Source organism: Lepidochelys kempii, chromosome 6 (genome assembly GCF_965140285.1).
Source record: "Lepidochelys kempii isolate rLepKem1 chromosome 6, rLepKem1.hap1, whole genome shotgun sequence".
Classification (NCBI taxonomy): domain Eukaryota; kingdom Metazoa; phylum Chordata; order Testudines; family Cheloniidae; genus Lepidochelys; species Lepidochelys kempii.
Window position 1 is genome coordinate 123,253,329 of NC_136385.1, and position 24,892 is coordinate 123,278,220.

General features: G+C 45.2%; 1 protein-coding gene across 2 annotated transcripts in view; it reads left to right on the forward strand.

Moving 5' to 3' along the window:
* The window catches only part of SLC35F4 (solute carrier family 35 member F4), a 180,323-nt gene that overhangs the window by 99,270 nt on the left and 56,161 nt on the right, over window positions 1–24,892 (forward strand). The window contains exon 1 of one of the 2 annotated variants that reach the window (XM_073350744.2): window positions 19,853–20,020. The exons of the other annotated variant lie outside the window; for it this stretch is intronic. Coding sequence (XP_073206845.1) covers window positions 19,945–20,020 — 76 coding nt within the window. The 5' untranslated portion in view covers window positions 19,853–19,944. Of the gene's footprint in view, window positions 1–19,852; window positions 20,021–24,892 lie in introns of those variants that run through there. 2 annotated transcript variants of the gene reach the window in all.

The window sequence follows — 24,892 nt, forward strand, 5'->3', positions numbered from 1 at the left end:
TCTCCTTGTTTTTCTAATGTTGCTTCGCTTGTTTATTTAAACTTGGATTGCGCACACAGGCCTTGCAGGGGAAGTGCACTCTGAGGAGGGATTTCAATGGGCAGACTTCCGTGTGCAAGGGCAGATGGAAAGAAAAACGCAAAAGGGACATTTTGGAAGGTGGCTGTTTACCCTGGAAAGGGACACAATCTCATCAGCTGAGATGTGCCAAGTTGGAAAATAAGTCTGAGCTTCTGACAAGTTAGGGGTGTTGGAAGCTTCCGCAGCTGTATTGAAGACACATTTTTTGTAATTAAACTGAGCCAGTAATTTGGGAAGCATGGCGAGAGAGTTAAAAAGGCATAAAGGCAGCAAAGAACGCAGTGACCGTCTTTGTATTATCTATAGCAATCTCTGCACTGCTGCTACATGTTTCCCCTGCGCTCTGAAGTACAAAATGTAGCATACTGGGGAGAAATGAGTTTTATGTAGTGTTTGTCCAAAAGCAATTCCCTGTATTGGTCCAAGAGCTGCCAGTTTTCCCTCCAGGAAATCTTTTGTATGCTCTTGAGCCAAATGAAGTGCTTGGCACCATTTTATGTTACTCTAAGCTTTTCTGAGGAAAGAACAGTCCAGTCAGCGTGAATTTTCTATGGACTCATCGAACACCGGCTTTTGCCCTGTTAGGCACATGTTTAAACCTGATCGAAACCAGCTATCCTAGTTAGGGTGTCAATCAAGGCAGAATTTGGCCCTTAGGGGTTAACTTGCCTGAGAGCAGGACCCCTACACTGTTCCTTGTTCTCTACAACTCCCCCCATGCTGTCACTGCTCAGCAAATAATAAACCTCTATGGTGCTAATAATACAAGAGTTTCTTAAGCAGTGTGGCCAGCCAAACTGTTGTAAAACTGGTTTGAAGAATGTGCCCTAGTCTGATAGACTCATAGAATCATAGAATAACAGAGTTGGAAGGGACCTCTGGAGGCCATCTAGTCCAACCGCCTGCCCAGAGCAGGACCAATCCCAACTAAATCATCCCAGCCAGGGCTTTGTCAAGCCTGACCTCTGGGAGTATGTCTATGTTTTGGTTCCCAGTGGCTGTGGTTTGCTGCTCCAGGCCAATGGGAGCTGCTGGAAGCGGTGGCCAGTACGTCCCTCGCCCCGCGCTGCTTCCAGCAGCTCTTATTGGCCTGGAGCAGTGAACTGCAGTCACTGGAAGCCGCGATCGGCCGAACCTGCTGACGCGGCAGGTAAACAAACCAGCCCCGCCTGCCAGGGGCTTTCCCTGCACAAGCGGCGGAACAAGTTTGGGAACCACTGACCTAGACAGACGATCCCCTAGGGTAACGTTGCATCCAGGATGTAAGCTAGAGCAGCCTTTGAGGCTGCTGTAACTTACTATAGAGACTGGGCAGGCCGCTGGAAATATTGGGACTGCAAAGGTGGTTTGAAATGTCCTTTACTCTCCCACTGTCTTCCTGCACCAAGCCCAGGGGTGGAACAACACACTCTGGCTAGTCATACCAAGGCAGAAGCTCTTTTAGCTGCAACTATTTAAATCAGTTTAAAGAACGATTTGCTAACGTGGGTAAAAGCCTGGTTTCAGATGGTCCTGTGAGGGTACCACTGACTGCTCTTCAATGCCAGTGTTGTTGCTTTTGGCACAGAGAGGAGAGGGTTGTATTAAACATCCACAGTCCCATCATGGAAAGAGAGAGTGAGCAGGGAATATATAAAAGAGAAGGAGAGATAAAAGAACAAGTGGAGTGAAGCCCTCGGTAATGGCGTTTGAAAATAAACTCAAAGTCAAGCTAGCTTGTTTCCTCTCATTGCAACCTCTCTCGATAATAGTTGGATAGAGGCTGTTCTGAAATAACTTTATTTAGAGGGAGAAGGAAAGACTTAGCATGTGCAGTAAATAGAGATGAGCAGAGGGGCTCTGTGAGAGGTTTGCTAAACCTCACCGGGGAGGCTTTGCTTTTGCAAACTGAAAATGCTGGTCGAGATAAGGAGAAGGGAGTTTGAATCTGGCCTCCTTTGTATCAAAACCACAAAAGGCTTGGTGTGGGTAGGATAAAAGGATCTATGTTTGGCTGATCTCTCACAGGAAGCTCTATTGGTAAGGAACCATTGCGAATCTAGCCCACTTGCAGGCCCTGAGGTGAATGAAAAGATTGCAGTTGTGTCTCTCAGACCCCTAAACGAGCACTGAGGTCTTGTGGTCCACATTGACCCTGAGACACCTGCAAGAGGCAGAGCAGTCTGTGCACGGCCCCAGGGCCTCCGTGACTTCCTGCTGTCTTATGGTAGCGGAGCTCCCATTGGACCTGTTTTACCATGCCCTCCCCCTGGTGCTGGAGACAGACACCCTGCACCCCCAGGAAGGGACTTGCAGCCACACGCAGGGAAGTCACTATGGTAATTTTGGGGTGGGTTCCTCCTTGACTAATCCTTGTCCAAAGGGAGCCATGGCTGCTGTTCTGCTCCATCCCTGCCCTCTCCCCAAATCATGCAGTACCAGCCCTTCCTCCTCCAATATCCCAAACGCTCTAGTCTCTATTCTGCAGTGTTGCAATTTTAGCTGCATGGGGTTATCAGTCTAGTCACAAACACGCCGGCCCGATGTTGTTTTGTAGGTGGCAGCTCACAGAGATACAAGCCATCGTTGTTCCGGAGGCAAGGGTTCTGAGAACTGCTGGCAGACCTGTTCATGGAAGGGTGCGGGCAAATGTCATGCTGCTGGCCAGCGGCACCCTGGCGTTCTAATAGGCTCAGAACTTTAGCTGAATGTTAAAGACAGGTGGTGGGCAGCCCTTGCATAGGGGCACAATGGGCTGGAGAATGCAAGGATCACATGGAAGGCAGTTTGGACTAGTGGATAGAGCACTGGAGTGCTATTCAGAAGACCTGAGTTCTAGTCCCAGCTGCCAGTGGCCTGCTGGGTGAGCTTAGGCAATCATTCACCACTCCGTGCCTCAGTTTCCCCATCTGTAAAAGGGGATACTGATATTTTGTAAAGTGCTTTAAGACCTATAGATGAAAAGCACTGTGCAAGAACTAGGTATTATTATTAAGGAACTTTATGCTGTAAATCCAAGGGTCACATGCTTTTGCAATCCCTCTGCCCTCTTGACAATAGTTAACCAGCCACAGAGAGGAGCCCTAGTATAGGTTGGTGCAGTGGACATACTCCCTTTGTGTTCTGAGTACAGCGCTTTTGAGTGGTCCAAATGTGGCGAGGGTGGCATGCAGCCTCCTCCGTGCAAATCAGGAATGAACTGCCATGGTTTGGCCGTAACTGAACGAACAGGACTAATGGCTTACTCATAGACTTTAAGGTCAGAAGGGACCATTATGATCACCTAGTCTGACTTCCTGCACAATGCAGGCCACAGAATCTCACCCACCCACTCCTGCAATAAACCTCTCACCTATGTCTGAGCTATTGAAGTCCTCAGATCATGGTTTAAAGACTTCAAGGTGCAGAGAATCCTCCAGCAAGTGACCTGTGCCCCACGCTGCAGGGAAAGGCGAAAACCCCCCAGGGCTTCTGTCAATCTGCCCTGGAGGAAAATTCCTTCCTGACCCCAAATATGGTGATCAGCTAAACCCTGAGCATGTGGGCGAGACTCACCAGCCAGACACCCAGCAAAGAATTCTCTGTAGTAACTCAGATCCCACCCCATCTAACATCCCATCACAGGCCATTGGCCCTATTTACCACGAATAGTCAAAGATCAATTAATTGCCAAAATCATGTTATTCCATCATACCATCTCCTCCATAAACTTACCGAGCTTAATCTTGAAGCCAGATAGGTCTTTTGCCCCCACTGCCTCCCTTGGAAGGCTGTTCCAGAACTTCACTCCTCTGATGGTTAGAAATCTTCGTCTAATTTCAAGTCTAAACTTCCCGATGGCCAGTTTATATCCATTTCAGGTTTCATCTGAAAAACGGCTTCTTTTTATGATGTGGGAAGGAAAGAAATAATCTATGCAACTCCTGTCGCAACAGTACAGATTCCAAACACCACGAGTTTGAGAGAAGGATCTAAACCCTCTTGTTTCATGGGGGGAAGGGAGCTGGCTTAAGTAATAGGGTTAGGAAGAAACTTTCCCTTTGAGGAGATTATTCTGTAATTGCCTACTCCAGCATCTGATGCTGGCCAGTGCTGGAGACAACATGCAGGGCTAGGCGGAGCCCTGCTCTGATCTGCTCTGGCAATTCCTATCTTCCTGCCAAGCAATTTAAAAGTGAAACTGGTTGGCCCACAGGGTTTTAAAAGGAAATACTGTCTCTGGACTCAAGCCCTGCACACGGCACTGCTCGCTGTTCGGCACAAATCACAGGACGAGTGGGGAGCACACCTGCCCAAAATTCATTGTTTTGGGACACAGTGGTACTAACACAGCCTGCTCTCTAATTGGAATATGGGCCCTGGTGATAACTTAATAAAATCCTGCTGCTGCATCTGATTTGTAGCTGACAAGTGAAAACGCCACCAGATCAATACCCTGCCCCATCACAATGAATTGGCTTGGTTTTATGTACTTGGCTGAGTATAATTTGTTTAAGGTTAAAGGCTGATTTTTAAAGCGGAGAGCACAACTCCTCGCAGGTCTTCGGTGCAAAGAACGTTATCCAGAGTACGAGGATGATCTCCTCTGTCTGTGTGCGTCCTGCGAGCGGGGTTGGCTGAAAGTGCGTTTGGATGTAAATTTATAATAGGTCCCTGAGGTTTCCTTTGATTAATGGTCCAAGCCATGTCACACTATAGGCTTGATCCAATGCCTAGTGAAGTCAATGGAAAGACTCCCCCTGATTTCAGTGTGGGCATTGGATCAAGTCTTGTGCTCCCAAAGAGGCAGCTTCCTAACCCAGAGCCACCACTCCTCAGTTGTGCAGACCCCTTTCTAAATGGCAGCAGTGTGGCTCCTCTATGTAAGGGGTGGAGTGAGAATCTGAGGTGTCTGCCCCTGGAGTGTGCACCATGGTGCCCAGCTTGCAGGAACTCCCTGTGTGCTAGCCCACGGGGAGGGGGCTGGGCTGCAGGATCTGTTGGTCACTTGATCTATTGCACTTCCTCCGCTCTCAGGGACAGAAGTGGGGGCAGATGGGTTTGCAGAGGCCTTTCCAGCTGTTGTGCAGAAGAAGTGCCTGTGAAGCAGATTCACTGCCTCTGGGCCTGAGAATTCCTCTGTCTTTATCCCTAGGAAATCACCTGAATCGCAGCACTGCACGTGAGGCAGGGTTGTGGCCCGAGGATAAAGAGCAAGGACACCCTTAGTGCGGCTTGTTACCATGCAAGGGGCTTTCTTTGAGAGGCAAGTTTTCCTGGCTGTACTCATAAAATTGTTTCATGGGGTCAGCCTCAAAGGGGAGATTGTCACTGTCAGGAAAGGTAAAGCCTGTCCCATCGGGGAAAAACCTGCCTTGCCTTGTGCCATCAGCCCATGCCACACAAGCCCATTCAGGTGATAGGCTCACTGTGTCCCAGGGACCCCGTGAGGCTAACTGGCAGATGGCATAAGGGATGCATAGGGGTTTACAGGGATCCCCGGGGTCTGACATCTGCATAATAGGGCATCAAAGGGTGGCCCATGAGGTCTCTACCAATAGCCAATAGCACCCAGGTCACCCTAATCATTGTGAGATATATGTAGAGATGATATTTAAGGAGTTATGTGTCTATAATGAAAACTGTGTTCTTAAGGTAGGTAAGTTAAGACAGGTCAGCAGAAGGTGACAAACAGGTTCTGTTCAGGCAGGGGGTAGGAGACACTTACTTCCCTGGCTGACCGCTCTGTATTGTGTGTCTGAATATGTGAGCAACCAGCTAATCAAAGTTTGCAAAATCTACAAGAAAGAAGTGTACAGGAAAAAACCACCAGCTGGGGGTGGGTGGCCAGCTGGAGTCCTGTTTTCAAGTACAGACAATGGATTGTTGGAATATATCTACGGGTCCAGGGTGTACCTATACCATCACCTAGGAGACAAGTTGCCAGCATGCATGTCTTATGAACGGAGGATCACAGCCCGCCAGGCTGTACAAAATTAGGAGAAAGACTTTGGGGCGAGAGAAACACAACAAGACCTGAAAAGCTCTTGCTAGACAAGGGTAGGCTCTAGAATGTGTGTTATGATTTTATTTTCTGTGTAACCATTTGTTTCCATTTACTCTACTTGCTCTTCCTTGAATCTTTATTCTTTGTTAAATAAACTTATTCTTGTGTTCACTGTAAACTTACCCAAGTGCGGTGTGTTAAGCAGAGCGGTGACCCCGAGGTGAGACTGGTACGCTGGGGTATGGTATTCTTTGAGTAGCAGACCTGTGAATTCTGTGAGTGTCCAGTGGACCAGGAGCTGGACATTCCAGAGAGATGCTCAGAAGCTCGAGTGCGCCTAGCACCAACCTGCAGAGGGTCAGCAGTGGAGAGGGAGGGTTTGTGTAGCATGTGGCTGGTGGAGTCAGGTAGCTGACCCCTGGTAGGCACAGACAAGGCTTCCTCATATTAAAGGGAGATGGTAGCAAGGTGCCACTCAACGCAAGGTATTCCTGGGAAGCATCACACACACAATGCAGGGAACCAGTGCTCAGCCCTGCTTCCTCTTCCAAGGATCTTGGGTGGGAAGGCCAGCCCTTAGCCATGAGAATAGGGGTCAGGTTCTGACACCCTTACTCCCACTGAGTTACACTTTATTCCATTGCACTATTCAGGGGGTGGGGTACTGCTCAATCTGAGAAAGCGTCCCCACATCTGACCCTGTGAGAATATTAAAAATCAGACTAATCATGGTAATTGCATAATGCCAAAACTTTCTTTGTGTCATTACCAGTTAATCCTTTTCTAATCTCCTAATGCCGTTCAGTAGACTTTGCTAGCTCTCTTTATTGTCCTGCTATTCAAATGTCGAGTGTAAGAGAGATTTACACCGAAAGGTATTAGGAAGGTTTATATGAATCATAGAATCAGAGAATATCAGGGTTGGAAGGGACCTCAGGAGGTCATCTAGTTCAACCCCCTGCTCAAAGGGAGCTGATTTGTAGCTGGTGAGTGCTTAGTGCTTTCTGTAAATCAAGCCCTCTTACGGTGTCTTTGGTTGGGCAACCAAAATCACTAGACTCCTTTGAAAACTGGCCAAACCATTTAAAGGTTATTGTGACCATTTGTAACCATTATGCCACATTGGTGATGATGTTCTATCACTGTAAAATGTTACGTCACAAAGGCGATAACTTTAAATGTAGAAAGTTTACATTTCCACTGGTCAAAATGAAAATGACTCTGCAGCGCCATCTAGGGAAGGTGTGAGCGGCACATGAGAAGTTGCAAGCTTGCAGCGCTCTCCCAAACCCTTCTACAGTAAGATGTTGTGAAGTGTACTTAGACTTGTCCTACGGAGCTAGCCAGCCATTGAGTTCTTCTTGTCTGAGACTCTCTTTTTATGAAGGTGCTCACGAGTGCTCTCAACTATCTGATTAATTGTTGAGTCTTTAAAATATATGCAAGTATGGGAAGAGATTTATCATAGCCCTGACATGCGCTACTGTCAGCATGACAAACACAGAACAGAAGTTTCTTCAATGCAGAGGTCCTCATCTGATAAAGAAGAGGCACTTCATAATTACAGAATTAGGAAATGTAGACAGCTTATTTCATTCATACCAGTTTTGTTAATAAAACTTCAGGGAAGCAATTCATTATTTGACATTCAATTACAGCTAAGAAGTTTTCCCTAACAAATAACATATCTGCTGGGGCTTCCGATTTTATTATGATGTCTAGAGATTCAGTACAGTATGTTTGAAATTAATAAAATGGATTTAATCCTTATTGATGCAAGGGACTGTCTTTCTACCATATACTCACTCTGTATTCTGCTGCCGGTGCACTACTGAATTGCCTTGCTAATATTAATAATGTGTAATCTCTTTCTAAATGTGATAAACCTTTGAACTGCAGGGACACTTAAACCAAAGGCTCCCAGCCTGTGCCCTGGTGAAACGCCGAATGACAGTTTGCCGGAAGCCGGAGGACTTATGGAGCCTGATCCCACAGACCCTCACTTTTGCCAATAATTATTATGAAAGTGGTCGTCCCACTGATTTCAATGGGACATCTTAGATGGCTGATTGCTGATGGGTTCTCACTGGCTGAATGGGGACTGTGGATAGTTCTGTCATCACTGCTTATCATAGAATCATAGAATCATAAAATATCAGGGTTGGAGGGGACCCCAGAAGGTCATCTAGTCCAACCCCCTGCTCGAAGCAGGACCAATTCCCAGTTAAATCATCCCAGCCAGGGCTTTGTCAAGCCTGACCTTAAAAACCTCTAAGGAAGGAGATTCTACCACCTCCCTAGGTAACGCATTCCAGTGTTTCACCACCCTCTTAGTGAAAAAGTTTTTCCTAATATCCAATCTAAACCTCCCCCACTGCAACTTGAGACCATTACTCCTCATTCTGTCATCTGCTACCATTGAGAACAGTCTAGAGCAAATCCTCTTTGGAACCCCCTTTCAGGTAGTTGAAAGCAGCTATCAAATCCCCCCTCATTCTTCTCTTCTGCAGGCTAAACAATCCCAGCTCCCTCAGCCTCTCCTCATAAATCATGTGTTCCAGTCCCCTAATCATTTTTGTTGCCCTTCACTGGACTCTCTCCAATTTATCCACATCCTTCTTGAAGTGTGGGGCCCAAAACTGGACACAGTACTCCAGATGAGGCCTCACCAATGTCGAATAGAGGGGAACGATCACGTCCCTTGATCTGCTCGCTATGCCCCTACATATACATCCCAAAATGCCATTGGCCTTCTTGGCAACAAGGGCACACTGCTGACTCAGTCACCTTAAGGTCACCTTGTGGACGTGTCACCCGTGCATGTCTTGCTCTGCACTCATCACAGGGTATTAGTGAAGACTGGAGGCTGACAGTCAGCCCTGCTGATTCAGGATTAGGACAGCAGAACCCGGTCAGTCTAAGGGAGGCTCTGAGCACAGGAATCAAAGGGTTTGTCTGCTCTGCAATAAAACTCTGGCAGCAGGCCCACGTCGGATGAGACGGGCTCGTAGGGTTGGGCTGCGGGGCTATAAAATTGCAGTGTAGACATTTGGGATCAGGCGGGAGCTGGGCTCTGGGACCCTTCCACTGTCCAGAGTCAGCTAACCTGGGCCAGCCGTGGAGGTTTTATTGCAGTGTAGACATACCCAAAGTGTGGCTTAAATGAGCACTCTAAAATTCTGCTTAGATCTATTTTCCTACTGTTTAAGCATCTCTCTCTCTCTTTCTCTCTTTTTTTTTTCTTGCTTACCCCTTTAAAATGTGGATCTTGCTGAGTCTCTAATAGTTGAGATTTTTGTGGTACCTTTGACAAAACTGAAGCTTGGTGTAACCTTAGGTGATACCGAGATACTAAACATGCGTTTGGCATTGGCTGACGCAACTTTCATGTCTGTGAAAGCATTTAGCACCAGCTATTAAAATCAAAGAAAGGATTTCCACACACAGATTTCATATTTTTGGAACATCCTTGGATTCTTATCTGCACCAGAGGTTAGTATTTCTTACCTTATAATTATTTCATAGGAATGTAGGACTGGTTCATCAAGTGCAGCCCCCTGCTATCTGAGAAAACCATGTCATGTGATCATATAATTTCATATTAAAATAAAATTCAACCCCCCTCCCCTGCCCCAATACCAGTGCTGCCAACTCTTGTTATTGTATTGCAATTCTCACAATATTTGGTATTTTTCTTAAACCCCACTTCCTGGAGTCATGCAATCACATCAGACTCAGCTTTTTTTTCTAGCCCTTATGGTTGCAGGTTAAGGCTTGAAAACGTGTATCCTGAAGTTTCAAATCCCAGAAAGTATATAAAAAGAACCCTATTTGCTTATTTTACAAATCTTATGATTTGTAAGCCAGTCTCATGGTTTTTGGGGGACCTGATGCCTGATTTTTAAAATCTTGGGGTTGTCATTATTGGATAACATACACAGAACTGTAGGGAATTTGGTAATTTACAATCCCTCACCATTGAAATCAATGGGAGTTTTGCTCTTGCCATCAATGGGTTCAGGAGCAGACCCCTAGTATCTAGTGTGCAACACGGGTTGACTGTGCATCTGAAAAACTCATGATTTTGCAGTGGTCTAAGCCAGTCCCAGAGAATCATAACGGTCATCCCTTTAGAAGCAGCTCATGTAATACTTCTGAAAGCCTGAATGGACACAGTCAGGTTGCAAGGCCTTCAGCAGCAGCACTGTATCTCAAGGAGGTATTATAGTATGTCCTGCGCAATAGCATTGGCTGCCGCTGAAGTGAATGGCATGGAGCAGGAAACGTTTTGTCAGTGCCATTAACTAGGTTCATTTCTATAATCCACGGCTAGGAAGCTTATCAATAGGTTACATTGCATTTGCCTGATTGCATCAAAAATATAGTTGTCTTTCTGAGCACAATCTGGAGAGGCACAAAATTCCTTGCAGTAGCACTGAGCCACGCAGTGCTGGGTTTGTAGGCCTTGATTCAGCAAAGTATTTAAGCACATGAATACTGCCGTTGACTTCAGAGGGACTTGCTTGAAGTTAGGCATCTTCTTCAGGTCCATAGAACTGGATAGGATCACTGCAACTCCATTACCTAACCCTGTTCATAGATTGATTGAGCTCCATTGGAATGCTAGTTACGTGGTTTGCCCCCACGACTCTGACTGGAAGCCTGGTGCAGAACCTCCCTCCTCTGACCCTTAGAGTAAACTACTTTGCAGAACTGGGGTCTGAGCGCTGGTGAATGGTAGAGAGCCCTGGGTAATGGGAACAGCGATTGTGTGTGTTCTCCCCCCGCCCCGCCCGCATAACTCCCACTCCCAAACCCAACCTAGTGGGTCAGCCTCTGGCACTGAGGTCATTCTGCCTCTGGTCATTTCCCAGCCTCGCTGCTGAGACTGCCAATAGCTGCCCTTTGGTTTATGACATAATGACTGTGTTTACCTTGCTTTAATTTACAATCAAATACCTAATGTGTTTCTTCACCATCAACCATGCTTCGTCTCTGAGGACCGTTGCGCCAGCCAGGTTGATACTGTCGCACCAGGTATTGTGTAGTCAAGTTCCCAGATTTGGCTGAATCTTGCAAATCCGTGAATCTGTGGGGTGAGTCCGTGGGTGGTGCCAGATAGGGTCAGGGCGTGCACCCCTTTGCATGTCAATGCAAAATTTGAGAGCATGGTGTACTGGCATGTTTTCGTCCATCCTGGCAAATGGCTGAAGAGCATGCAACACCGGTTTTGGATAGAATGAGCCCTAGTGGATTTGAACATTCACGTTTACTGCACAGAATGACTCACTTGGCTGTATTTACTGCTTTTGTTCACAACAGTAGGAATTCTACGTGATCCTGATTCTCTGGCAATTTGGGAACATCCAGAGGTGCAGTGATTTATAGATAGGCCCTGTCCAAGAACTGGAGTAATAAATTGCTAAATTTGATCAGATTTTGGTTGTTCCATTTTCACAATACTCCCCCAAGCTCCTCTATCTCATTCTGATATTCGCTCTGTGATAGTTTGTTTAACTCTTTATGATGCTACATAGCAGGGGCTCAACCCTGTCCCCTGTCGCTCCAATATGTTTGAGGGCGTGAAAGAGCTTTTCACTCTATCCCATCCGTGGGCAAATAACAGGACATAATATTTCCCCGGTGCTATATGGGTGCCAGCTTTCACACCTCACTGAAAGTTGTGGTCTTCCAGATAGGGCGATCTTCCTATCTTCTGAGGAGGTATGTAGTTGTCAGCCATCTAGGCCCTGAACCAAAGACCATAAAAGTCTTTAGCTTCACTGGGCCTTGGATCAAGCACCTAGTGAGTAAACTGCAGCATGCTATGCTAGCTGTGGGGGAACTTTACTTCACCTACTCTGTGGAATCCTGCGCTGGCTTACAAAATTCTTAGAGCAGAAGACACACGATGCACCATCCCTGATCTGCATAGCAGCACCGGCCAGGGCCATATTGTGCTCTTAGGTCATAAGATCTCAGCTGGTGAACGGGAGAGCACTTCTGCCTATGTAACCGATTATATAGAGATTGACTTTGAGGGATATGGTTAAAAATATGAAGAGATCCAGATCCTGCAGTCACTCTGTACATGTAACTCTCATCAAAATCAACTGGAGTCTGACCTGAGGGACCTGGCCCTTTAAATAAACTACATACATGTGATAGTCTAGCAACTGGCTGCTGAATGACAGTGAGTGCTGTGACTTTCTTACATACAAGTTATTTTTTAATGGTTAAATTAAAATGTGTTAAATCATTAACACAACTCTAGGGCCCAATCCTGCTTCTACTCACAAGACTAGCTCTTACACCAGTTGCTACACTGATTGCAATGGGATTACTCACATGAGTAAGGCGTTAACCACATTAGTACATGTTTGCAGGATCAGGCCTATAGACAATCAGTGTGACTAAAGATAGGACTAAAACTCTGTGAACAGCTGATTCCTATAGGCAGTGAGGAGAGTGGAGAAGCAGCATGTGTTCATCTGAGTAGTGACTGCCATGTGAATATGATGCTGAGAGCACTTGCTGGGGTAGAGTGGATTGTGCCTGGCAGCATCAGTCTGTGGGTGTGGCTATTGACATCCGTATGATGTAGATGCATCCATTGCTCACTAAAGGAAAATGCCATCCTGTTGGAAAGCTGTATTGGGTGATCAGAAATGTAAGCCAATGGGAGTTTTGACTGAGTAAGGAATTCAGGGTTTGGCTTTTAGCCTGGCTGGGAAGAGTTGGAAAAGCTAGCAGGATTTGCGATTCTTTCCATTGAAAACAGAGCCTGCTGCTTGGAACAACTTTTGCTTTTAAAATTTGTTGCAGGCACAATGCACTTTGCCCTTGAAAGTTCTTTGTGATGATTTTCCCAGAAGGGGAGTGAGATTCATAACGACACTGCTTTAGTTTGCAATTATATCTAATACCAAAACCTAGCATCCCCTTGCTTCGTATTTATTTGCTACATTTGTTCCTGTCTCCGTTTGCCTTGTTTTTCTGTTTTGTACCATTCATCTCTTTTATATTCCAATGACATAAAATGAACTGATAATGGCCCTTTAGCCTGTCATCTTGAAACTCATGCTCAGCCTAAAACAGCCAGTGAAATGTAAGTGTCTCATATTGATAGTCTAGCGACTGGCTGCTGAGTGACCAGCCAATCTCAATGGATCTATACAGGGTGCATTTCATGTAGCTGTCGTATTAATGATATTCAGGCAACAAAGACTCCCTTGAGAGACTTGCGGCCTGATCCAAAGCCCATTGGAGTCAATGGAGATCTTTCCATTGACTTTGATGAGCTCTGGAGCAGGCTCTTAATATGTGTCGTTATAGTTTCAGAGCGGTAGTCGTGTTCGTCTGAATCAGCACGAAGAAGGAGGAGTCCTTATGGCACCTTTGTGTTATCCATATTTCCACTAACCGTTTGATAGCGAGTATAATATTCAACATCCTGCTGTGAGCTACAGATTAATGCAGGGTGACAGAGGTGGTTTTGGAAATTATGTTAATCACACAATCAACAATGGATCGTCGACTAGCCCTGACCCAAGGCGGGGAGGGTATTCGTAGCCAAGTTAGAGCTAAATTTTATGAGGCTGGGGGGAACCTATGCTCCTCTCCTGGGGCAGATACAGTAACAGCGAGCTCGGTGCCAGCAGAAAGACAGTAATTGCCAGCTGTTTGGTCGCTGCAATTCCTCCCCCATAAGGCAGTTCATTGGCTTCCCCTCGCAGGCTCAGAATCCCCTTGTGCTGTGCACTAGCAGGCAAGTTGCCATCAGTTATTCAGCCCATCAGAATTGGTTTGATTGCGCCCCGGTCATACCCACTGCAGAGGAATTGGTGTTTTGGGAAAACTCTGGCAGCCAGTTCCATTGCAGCAGCATTGCCAGAGAGCTGGGGAGGACGGGGGGCTCCAGAGCTGGTATGGAAAGGCAGGGTCTCTGTGCAGATGGCGCTGCCCTCCTGCAGTTTCCCTAAGATCTGCTGGTTGTGGGGCAGAGCTGCTGGCTGACCCACAAGGGAGCAATATTCCTTCCCCATCCCAATCGCGCTCGATTCAGACGAAACTCTGTTAGAGACTCTCGACAGAATTTTCCCCCCTGAAGTCCCTTTGCCACAGAAACAGCCAAGGGAGAGCTCAGTCTAGGGCACGAGAAAGTGTATGTGATCTGATGGTCATTGTAGAAGTGTATTGGAAGTCATAGAAAATGGGGGGAGAAAATGGGGTGAGCCTTCTGACTATGGTTTGGCGGAGGTACAACAAAAGGTACACCCAGGGTAGCTGCCGTGCACTTGTCCATCCCAGTAGGATCTAACCTCATATCAGAAGCTCGTGTTCGTATTTTTTCATGGCTGGCAGTAGAGGTGCTGGAACGAGGGGTGCTGCTGCACTCCCTGGCTTGAAGTGAGTATATGCAGGGTTTACAGTTTGGTTCAATGGCTCTCGGCACCCCCACTGTACAAATTGTTCCAGCACCCCTGGCTGGCGGCCCAGGCCAGTTAAAAGTGATTGCCATGTTACTGGCATCAAAATGCAGTATTAAAACTATTTAGTGTGACAGCTGCCATCTTGGCTGACACATCCAGGATTGCATCGGGGATCCAGAGCTAGAAGCATGAGCTGCTACAGCTTAAGCTAAAGAGTCAAAGTTCTGTAGCTGGGGCCGTAACAGGCTCATATAGGGCCTGGATCAGGCATTGCTGAGGATCTATAACATGCATGCACCAGGTGGTTACGTTAGCATGATAATGTAAGGGATTGAACAGGACATTATCTTTCTGGCAGCATTTTCTAGCAGCAGCAATCCACTTCTGTTGTGGGCTTGGGGTGTAGATGTTTCGCGAATACGGCTGGGAGTGGGGACATAATATATTATTATATATTAATAATATATAATAATATATATTATTATGTACATATATATATATATATATATATATATATATATATATATATATATTATTCCCTTGCATTCTAGTCCTGCTACTGACACCGAGTCTCTGGGGGGTCTCGGGGACGTCATTTGGAATCACGGTGCCTTTGTGTCCCCATCTGGGCTAACATTTACTGAGTCACAGAACAGGCTGTGTTGTGGGCAGGGCTCAGCCTGCTCGTGACAGGGGGAAGCAGGCAGTCTGGACTCCGTGCAGGGCTGTGCGGCCGTCCGCAATCCCGCTCTGCTTGTGAGCACAAAGGGGGAATTTAGGAGTGAGCCAGAGAAGAACCAAGGGCAGAGCTGAGGGGTTGGTGTGGGTCAACCCCCACAGGGACAAGGCACACAGGGTGCAGGAGTTACTCTAGTTCGGAGACTGGGATAGCAGCCAGAGAATGGCTCCCCTCAGGAGAGAAGCGTTCTTTCCCCAGTCCTTTGAGGAGATCCCAGGGCACAGCTCAAGCAGTGAGATACATGCAGGGGCAGGCTATGGGGCTAAATGACTTTGACTGCTATTTATACATCATCACCTTCAGTACAGGGACTGCTGCACCACAGTCAACAGACCCAGCCATAAGTGGAGGAAGCGGGTCCATTGGCTATGGCTCTATCCTGCAACTCAGGAGATTCATGTTTGAATCTCTGCTCTGCTACAGGCTTCCTGGGTAACCTTGGGCAAGTCATTTAGTTTCTCTCTGCGTCAGTTCCATCTACAAAATAGAGGTAATAGTCTTCCCTTGCTCCTCAGGCTCAGTACATTAATGGCTCTGGGGTGCTCTGATGCTTTGGTGATGGGGCCATATATGAATTTTAGATAGATAACCGCTGGAGCTCTCGGGTACTGTGTAATATGCCTGATAGGTGAATCCTTTTTGATGATTATCCATATACAATGAAATCAGAGCAAGGAAATGGATGCTAGATGTGGCTTGAGAACTGTAGTTAATATTTGAATCTATTTGCCTTAAATCTGAAATATCAACAAATGTATATCAGCATGCACTTTGATTCTATGCGGGTTACAATTTACAGTGTTTATAACAAGCAGGGAAAAGCCTGAGTGAAGAGATTAGAAATACCTCAGTGACATAAAGCACCGGAAAGAAAGCTTTTGTTAATTGTCGATCATTCGGCCAGTGTTTTCAGAAGTGGCTAATGATTTTGAGCACCTCCGTTTTTGGATGCCTCAGAGGGGCCTGATTTTCAGACCGTGCCGAGCACCCGCCCTCTAAAATCAGACCATTTTCAGGTGTCACAAGTTGGGTGCCCATAAGTTGAGGCAACCAAAATCACTAGTCACTTTTGAAAAACCTTGGCCTTAAACTCACCAGCTGTTGAGGTAAAATTATGTTGGATTTAGGGAGAATGTGGCATACTTCCCCCCATCTGCTGCTTGCATAAACATGAGGTCATGAACTAATGTACTTTGGGTGAGGGAGATAAAGCCTGTCTCCGAATGATCTTAGGTCCTTCCCACAGCAGTGCCAATGCAGATATAAAAATGTAAAGCATACAAGCAGGATCAAAGCACCTATCTAAACATTACCTCCTGTACATAAAACCAATCGCCTATCCATAACTGGAGCAGAATCAGATGGACAAAGCTCATGTTTTCTCAGCCAGGGATGCTGATTCTTTTCAAACTGAAATCTGCAACTAGAGTTATAAATAGTAAATGCATACATTTTTGTACCAGTTTTGTTTCCTTGTTTCTAGTCTCTTTAGTTATCCAAAAGCAAATTCTGGTGTGATGTAAGTCTAGAAGGGTTCCTTATGTTTTGGAATCTGGCTCCTGAGTTGTTTTGTAAATGCAATTACAGCTGATTTTTCAAAATGTGATTTGCAAAGACTTGTACCATTGGCTCCTTTCTGGTGTTAATATATTGCTCTTGTCTGAAAGAGATGGCATGAAATGCTTGAAATTGCACTATGCTTTTCACACGATCCTATGACAGTGTTGCTATAGCTAAGGCTGGTTAATAACTCCATTATAGACTCCTGTTTGCAGAAGTTGTTTTCCTAAAACAATCTCTATGCCGTGTTTATATTATGCATATGTAGAATGACTAGAAGTTTATTAGTGGATGGTTAAATGTTTGCATAATGGAAAATTTCTTTGAAGTGGGATGAGTCCATCATAAAGGCTGCTGTCTTTTTATACTTTGGAGGAGGAAAAAAAATCTATTGTAAATGTTAACTTCAGAACGCTGGTTGCCACATCGCACTGGGAATCTATGAAGTACATATAATTGTTTAAAAAGTGGGTAGCTTTACACTGTGTGCTGCAGTGTAATATGCTGTGGAAAAGAGATGATCACAGTGGAGGCCAGCTCATGCCTATCAGAGGCAGGATGTGTTGTGGAGACCTGACACCCCTAGCAGGTAGTATCAGTTCTGGGAGTGGGGCCAGCCCCGGCACGCTCAGGAAGGTGCAGAGCGTTCAATTGTGGAGAATAGAAAGGAAGAGGCAGGGACTGGGCCAGGCGCCAACCAGCCCTTTAAGTGTCTCAAACACTTCCTGGAGTGTCTCTTTAAAATAGTATTTCACACCAGCCCCCTTCCAAGCAGGAACAAGAAACCAACATCCATTAGGACAGGGCAGCTTGCTTCTCCTGGGGTGCCCAGCCTGCTCTGTGCCAGGTGCAGGGCTGACTGTGGGGTCATGACACTACATCTTCCCCCTGCTCATCCCAGCTCCTCCTTGGCAGTAGTGCATGGAGGGAACAATTCTGCCCCACCCCCCTCCAAGCACACCGCTCTTTACATGGGGAACTCAAGAGTGGGCTGGGGAGAAGGACCCTAGGCCCACTTCCACCAAGCACCAGAGTCCAGGTTGGAACTTGTCTTGATGCACCTACCTCTCCTGGAGTTGTTCAAGAACCGCTTGGGGTTGTCGGGTACTGTGCACCCACTTCTGTCCTTGGCTGCTACCCCGCAGTACCCACTGAAGTGAGGGGGCAGAATGGGGCTAGTCATTGCACACCTGGACAAAGTCGCTTATTAAGTGTCTAAAACAGCTTTGTGATTCCTACAAGCTGGCTTCCCTCGGAAGCTTAAAATGTAGCCTTCTGGGTCAATGATTCTGAACTTTTTCATGCCATGACAGTCCTGGGCCCTCCTCCTACATAGCTGGGAAAGGTAGAGTGGTTATGACCCACTGTAGATTGCAAACCCCAGGCTCAGAAGACCTAAAAGTGGCAATACTTCAACAAAAAAACTTCAAAAACAGACTCCAACGAGGGACTGCTGAATTGGAATTAATTTGCAAACTGGATACAATTAATTTCGGCTTGAATAGAGACTGGGAGTGGATGGGTCATTGCACAAAGTAAAACTATTTCCCCATGTTTATCCCCCCCCATCTCCCACGGTTCCTCAGATGTTCTTGTCAACTGCTGGAAATGGCCCACCTTGATTATCACTACAAAAGGTTGCCCCCCCCCCCCCGCTCTCCTGCTGGTAATAGCTTATCTTAAGTGGTCACTCTCCTTACAGTGTGTATGGTATCACCCATTGTTTCATGTTCTCTATGTATATAAATCTTCCCACTGTAGTTTCCACTGAATGCATCCGATGAAGTGAGCTGTAGCTCACAAAAGCTTATGCTCAAATAAATGGGTTAGTCTCTAAGGTGCCACAAGTCCTCCTTTTCTGTTCTAGGTTGTTACCAAAACCACATGTGCATGGTGGACATGAAGTGTGATGAGTGGTGACCCTTAGACTATTGCTAGCTTTACCCAAGACAAATCAGCACAGTTACCTCCCTGCCTGCAGCATTCCCTGGCACTCTGCCATGGTTACTATAGGAAGTATCTGGACTACTTAAACATATGTTTTTGGAGAGATTTGGTCTAGTTCAAACAGGAATTATTTTGGGGCAGTTCTCAGGCCTGTGTTATGCAGGAGGTCAGATCACAATGTTACCTTCTAGTCTTAGAATCTATGAATCTATTAAAAAACACTGACGATATCCACTTGGAAATACTTGTATAGACCCTGATTCTGGTACCCTTGCCAAGGCACTCTTGCAGCCATGGTGATGGGCACTGCATGAACCTAGATAAATGTTGAATAGTACTTTACTGACTGAAGTAGCCCCATGGAGTTCTGTGGTACTGTTTAAATGAGCAAGGAGGGTGGAGTCAGCCCCTCAGTTGTCTCAGATGTTGGCAAGATATGAAGGGCCACCACTGTATGTCCATAGAAAGACACACAAACTGGCTTCTTCAACTAAACTTTCTCACAACCACAACATAAACAACACCGAAGAAAGGGAGAAGGTGTAGGAGCTGCCTCACGGGAAGCAGGGAAGAATCTAGACCAACTGTGGCCTGTATATATATATATTGAGACTGTGACAATTTTTTTAGGGCCCTAGAATACTAGAAAGTTGCCTTCAGTATAAAGGTTAGCTAGCTGATGGATAGGTAGATACTATATATTCTGTTTCCCTGGACTTTTATGAGTTCAGTGTCCTTTAGGAGACACATTATTCAAAGTTTACTTTAAAAAAAACCAACTAATTTAATTGTAGGATATTGTCACAATAAGGGAACCAGAAAATTGTATTGCAGAACTCCCCTGCAGTTGTCACTGAGAAAGCTCCGGTCTGCTGTGTGAACAGAGAGAAGATATTATACGTGAAACCATTGCCTTAATCCAAAGGGGTTGCATCACTTTAAAGTTGAAGGAGAGCATTAGCTAATATATTTATATTTTAACTGCTGCGCTTAACAATGGAATGAAAGAAAAGTGTTAGCAGAGGTCAAGCATGGTTTGACTGTGTTGCAAATGGTTTCCCAGGGAAACAGCAAATCAGTACTCATAGCTTGCTGCAGCATCTCCAGAACAACACCAGATTCCAGCCATAGCTGAGTGTTTACTATTGTACTGGGGACCAAAAGCAATGCAGAGGCTAAAGACGGAGTGAGTGTACATCTTAGGAGAACAATTTAAAAGGATGAAGAAACATTCAGCGAGAGTGGCACCATTAACATCTTACAGTGTTTCTGAATTAAATTCACCTATACCAGACGGTAAATGCTCTTTTACTGCATATCTACCCTTAGGGATGCAATTAGTTTACATGCTACTCTTGTTCTTTTCCAATTTATATGTCTTATATTTTTTAAAAAATAACTGAAAGCTTTAAGTGTTTCTGGCACTCTCTTTCATTTTTTATTTTAAAATGAGTGTAGTCAGAAGTGTCTAGTTTTTCAATATGCAACTGGTATGGGAACAATTTTAGGTGGAGAAACTAATATTAAAATGAGGCAGAACTCAAAAAGTTGGTTTGCTTTTGTTTTCACTGTTAGAAAAGGCACAAAATGTAGCTCTGTGCTAGCTTCCCCAGTTGTCCGTAGTATTTATATACCATGCTCGAGATTTAGCCCTATGTTTTAAACATTGTAATGCGTGGCACTAACTTCCTATGCTTGCTGTCTCTTAACTTAAGAGAGAAGAGACAGTAATAGTTCCTTTACGCTGGTCCTCTTCCTCTTATTTGTTAGAACAATAGCGGATATGAACAACGGCGTAATACACATATGCTACAGAATAGCAATTGGGGGGGAAATGTTTCCTATGTTATTGAACTGAGATGACAACCTAACGTAAAGTGCAGCAGGAACGCTCATTTTCATTCCCTGCTGAGTGTGAACTTCACGTCACTCTTATTGCTCAGCGTTACGGATGATCGCTGTACATTAGCTGGTGATGCAGATAAAAAGCTTGGAACGTAAAATATATAACACTATATTTCTGGGTATAAATTAAAAAAAGGTTTGAAAAAGCCTTTACTATTGCTCAAGTTCATTTTATTTGAATATATGTCCATAGGAATCCCAAGCTTTAAGTACTTTCTTTCAAGTTTACCATATTTGAATTTAAAATATCTCAAAGAGCAGAGGAGTTCTTTCAAAAGTTGCTTACTGAGGCAGGAATACATTTTAAATTTACTATTTATGGTGTGTTGTTAAGGATGCTTTTGCTGTGGTGTTGTAAGAGGCATTGTATCTCTGGTTTGATTTTTGCGGCTCTTGCTAGCAATGGAAATGTTATTACTTTGCATTGTATGTTAAATTCAGTACTTTATTCATGATTAAAAGAAAATTATGGCACTTTTTCAAATACTGTATAGTGCTTATCAACAAAAGCATGATAGCAGTGTGACTTAAAGTTCCTGAATCTATAAGGACATGACTGGCTAAATTTCAGGTAGGACTAGTTTCCTATACAAGCACAACTATTTTAGAAATCATCTATTGCACTTGGACTTTGGCATAGGTGTGATATGTGACATTAATATTTGTACAGTTGTTTGCAGCTGGTCTAGTTAAATATGTTTCTTTTCCTCTAAAAGTCTTAAAGAAAATCAAAAGTGCAGCTAGAGCTGAGTTCGTATGTTGATTCTCTCTGTGGTCTTGTGGCACCTGATTTAAAGAAATGCTAATTCATATATTCAACCACTCATAAGTGTCTTGCCTTAAAGAAGTGGTATTCAAATTATAATCATTCAGCTCAGTTAACTCACCATCACCACTGGTGAGCTGCTATTATTGGTGATGGTTATTGTTATTTGAAATGTGGTAGCACTGAGGAGCACCAGCCATGGCCCAGCACCCCATTGTGTTTAGGTGCTGTACAAACACAGAACAAAAAATGGTCCCTGCCCCAAAGAGCTTACAGACTAAGTATGTGACAAGCGATGGTTCCTTAAAGGTTGCCAAAGTCAAAACACCGTGAAGGATGCCAGTTCCAGGGGCGAGTCTTCACCTTGTCTGGACACTTGTCTGCTGCCCATGGGGGACAGGAATGTCTGTCCTCCACCTGAGTTTACACTGGCCCGCTTCCACAGAGAAGAAGAAAATGCAGCTATTTAAATAAGAATTAAAAGGCTGTGGACTATGGGGGAGTGGCCAGATGGCAGAATTTATCATTTCAGACAGGTCAAGGTTGGAAGCATTTGTGTTACAGATGAAACTAGCAAGGCAGAACAAAAATCAAAGCTCCTGCTAGCTCATATATTGAATGCAAATGTGCGCAGCCAGATTCACAGGTCTGCAAAGATTCCAGCTGGCCTTTCCAAAGATTCCTCAAGGAGGTGGGCACCCGACTTCAAATGAATGAGTTTTGGGTGCCTGACTCCCTTAGGCTCCTCTGGAAAATTCCAGGCTCAGACTGGTCAGACTTTGTTTGACAAGTTATGACACCATCATAAAAATTATTTAGTTATGAATTACCATGTACGAAGACTCAAAATTACCATTTTCCACAACAACATAGAACCAGCAGTGACCTGCCAAGAGATTTGCTTGTATCTGTCCAATTCCTAGGGATAGGTGTTCATGTAGCAATTTTTGCAACCTACTGGGAGCCTCAGTAGAGGCCAAGGACTGAATTAGCGGGGAGGCTGAGCGGTTCCTGAGAGGTGATCTTCGGGTAGTGAGGCACTTGTATGGTGGAGCAAGATATACACGTGCACTGTGGCCGACGGTGCTGTATCTCTTTTGTGGCTAAACAGAGACTGGAGTATCTGTAGTTTTCCGTCCGGTACCTTTCTTGATCAGTAACCAACCAGAGATCATAATCAAATCTAAATGATACCCCAACCACACACGCAAATACCAACTTCTATTATATCCCTCCTTTTCCAAAAGTCTGAGGAAAGAGAGGCCTTTCCCAAAAGAAGTGCCAGAGATTTTTCCTATCTGTATAAATCCCCCTGTGACAAGAGGGTCTGGTACCAACGGTGAAAAATTCTATTAGGGATCACCCTCTAAAAACGGCAGAGTTGTCTGAGACTGTCTTTTGGCCTGGGAATCCCCAGTGGCAGAAGCCTCTTCAAAACTCTCCATGCACACGATGAAATTAGAAGGGACGTTCTCACCATTGGACAGTCTGAAATTTCACATGGACTTCCTCTGTGATGTGAAAGCCCTGGGGTGGTAGGGAGTTCCACATGAATCCTTTTAATGATGTTCCCCTCTACTGACCAGCATGGAGGGAAGCAAAGCTCTAACAAAGATGGAAAGAAAGGTGCTGGATATGGTCTGAGAGGACAGGAGTTGCAAGCCTGAAAGCTCCCCTGTCTGTCTTTCCCCCCACCAAGTCCAGGGGATTCCCTTTGAAAGAGTAACATGTGGAAGAGACTCTACAGGAATGTAGGCTTGGGTCATCGTCAGCCAAAGAGGTGAACCAAGGAGCAGTTGCTCTACGTAGAATGCTATCTGGGAAAAGAAACGAAGGCAGCCTCAAATCTTTCTGAGCTGTGGGTGCTCAGCAGCGCTGGAAACATGCCCGAGGTGCCTCAAGTTGGGAACCCCAAACTAGGGGGGGTGCTTTTGAAAACACTGGCCTTAATCTCAGGCAATTTGTCATAGAGTTTGATGCTGGTCTGACCAGCACTAGCTCCTCACAGCAGCATTAGTATGCCATGGTGCAGCTAGGAGCATGCAGCCGTGGAGAGAGCGCAAATGGCAGCAGAGTGCGTGACCGGTCATGCTGCCTGGGGTTGTGTGGAGAAACTTCTACTACGTGTCTCTCATGAGGAATCTGTGGGGTTGGGACCTGAGAATTCCTGGGGAGCCACCTAGAGCTGGTTACAGGATGACCTTTCTGTTTCGGGACAGCTTTCAGGGCTTTGAAATTTTTTGTTCCAATGTGGCATGAAAGCAAACACTTCAAATGTTTTCATGAAGCAGTGTAAAAATGTCCATCCTTGGTGCAAAACCAGCAAGTTTTCAGTTCTGGTGTCACCTCAGAAACTTTCTCGCTGAAATCTATGCATCTCCACAACACCTTTCTGCTTCAACGCAACAGCATATTTCAGTGAAAATACATTTTGTCGAAAATGTTCTGAGCGGCTCCAGAGCTTCCCACTCAGTCTGCACAGCAGGTCATGCCTCCCCATGCATCCATGGGAAAGAAATATTAGCAAAGGTTTGATGTTTTTCTGGCTGTCTCAGAATGCCACTTATGCATTTTACAGGGTGCTCAGAAATAATGGATTGGCCCTTCCATGCCTCAGGTCTCTTTCTGTAAAATGAGGATAAGAATAGTTCATTTATCCCACCCTTTGATTTGTCTATTTATGTCACAAGTCAGGCAAAGATCCTGTCAGGGTTCCTTCCCCACTCTGAACTCTAGAGTACAGATGTGGGGACCTGCATGAAAGACCCCCAAGCTTACTTCTACCACCTTAAGTTGAAACTTCCCCAAGGCACAAATTCTTTGCCCTTGGAAGGTACGCTGCCGCCACCAAGTGACTTAACAAAGAATCAGGGAAAGGACCACTTGGAGTTCCTACTCCCCCAAAATATCCCCCCAAGCCCTTACACCCCCTTTCCTAGGGAGGCTTGAGAATAATATCCTAACCAATTGGTTACAAAGTGATCACAGACCCAAACTCCTGGGTCTTAGGACAATAGAGAAATTGGTCCAGTTCTTAAAAGAAGGATTTTATTTTAAAAAAGGTAAAAATCACCTCTGTAAAATCAGGATGGAAAATAATTTTACAGGGTAACAAAAGAGTCAAAAACACAGCAGAACTTCCTCTAGGCTTAGTTTCAAAGTTACAAAAAACAGGAATAAACCTCCCTCCAGCAAAGGAAAAATTCACAAGCAAAACAAAAGATAATCTAACATGCCTTGCCTGGCTTTTACTTACAATTTGTGTAATATGAGAGACTTTTAGGATGGTTTATGGGAGAAGGAGTTTTCTGACCTGATGCTTCTTTGCTTCCCAAAAGAACACACAAAACAAAACCTCTCCCTCCCACCCCGCCGCAAGATTTGAAAGTATCTTCTTTCCCCATTGGCCCTTTTGGTCAGGTGCCAACCAGGTTATTTAAGCTTCTTAACCCCTTACAGGTAAGGAGGAATTCTAGGCTACCCTTAGCTGTCTAGTT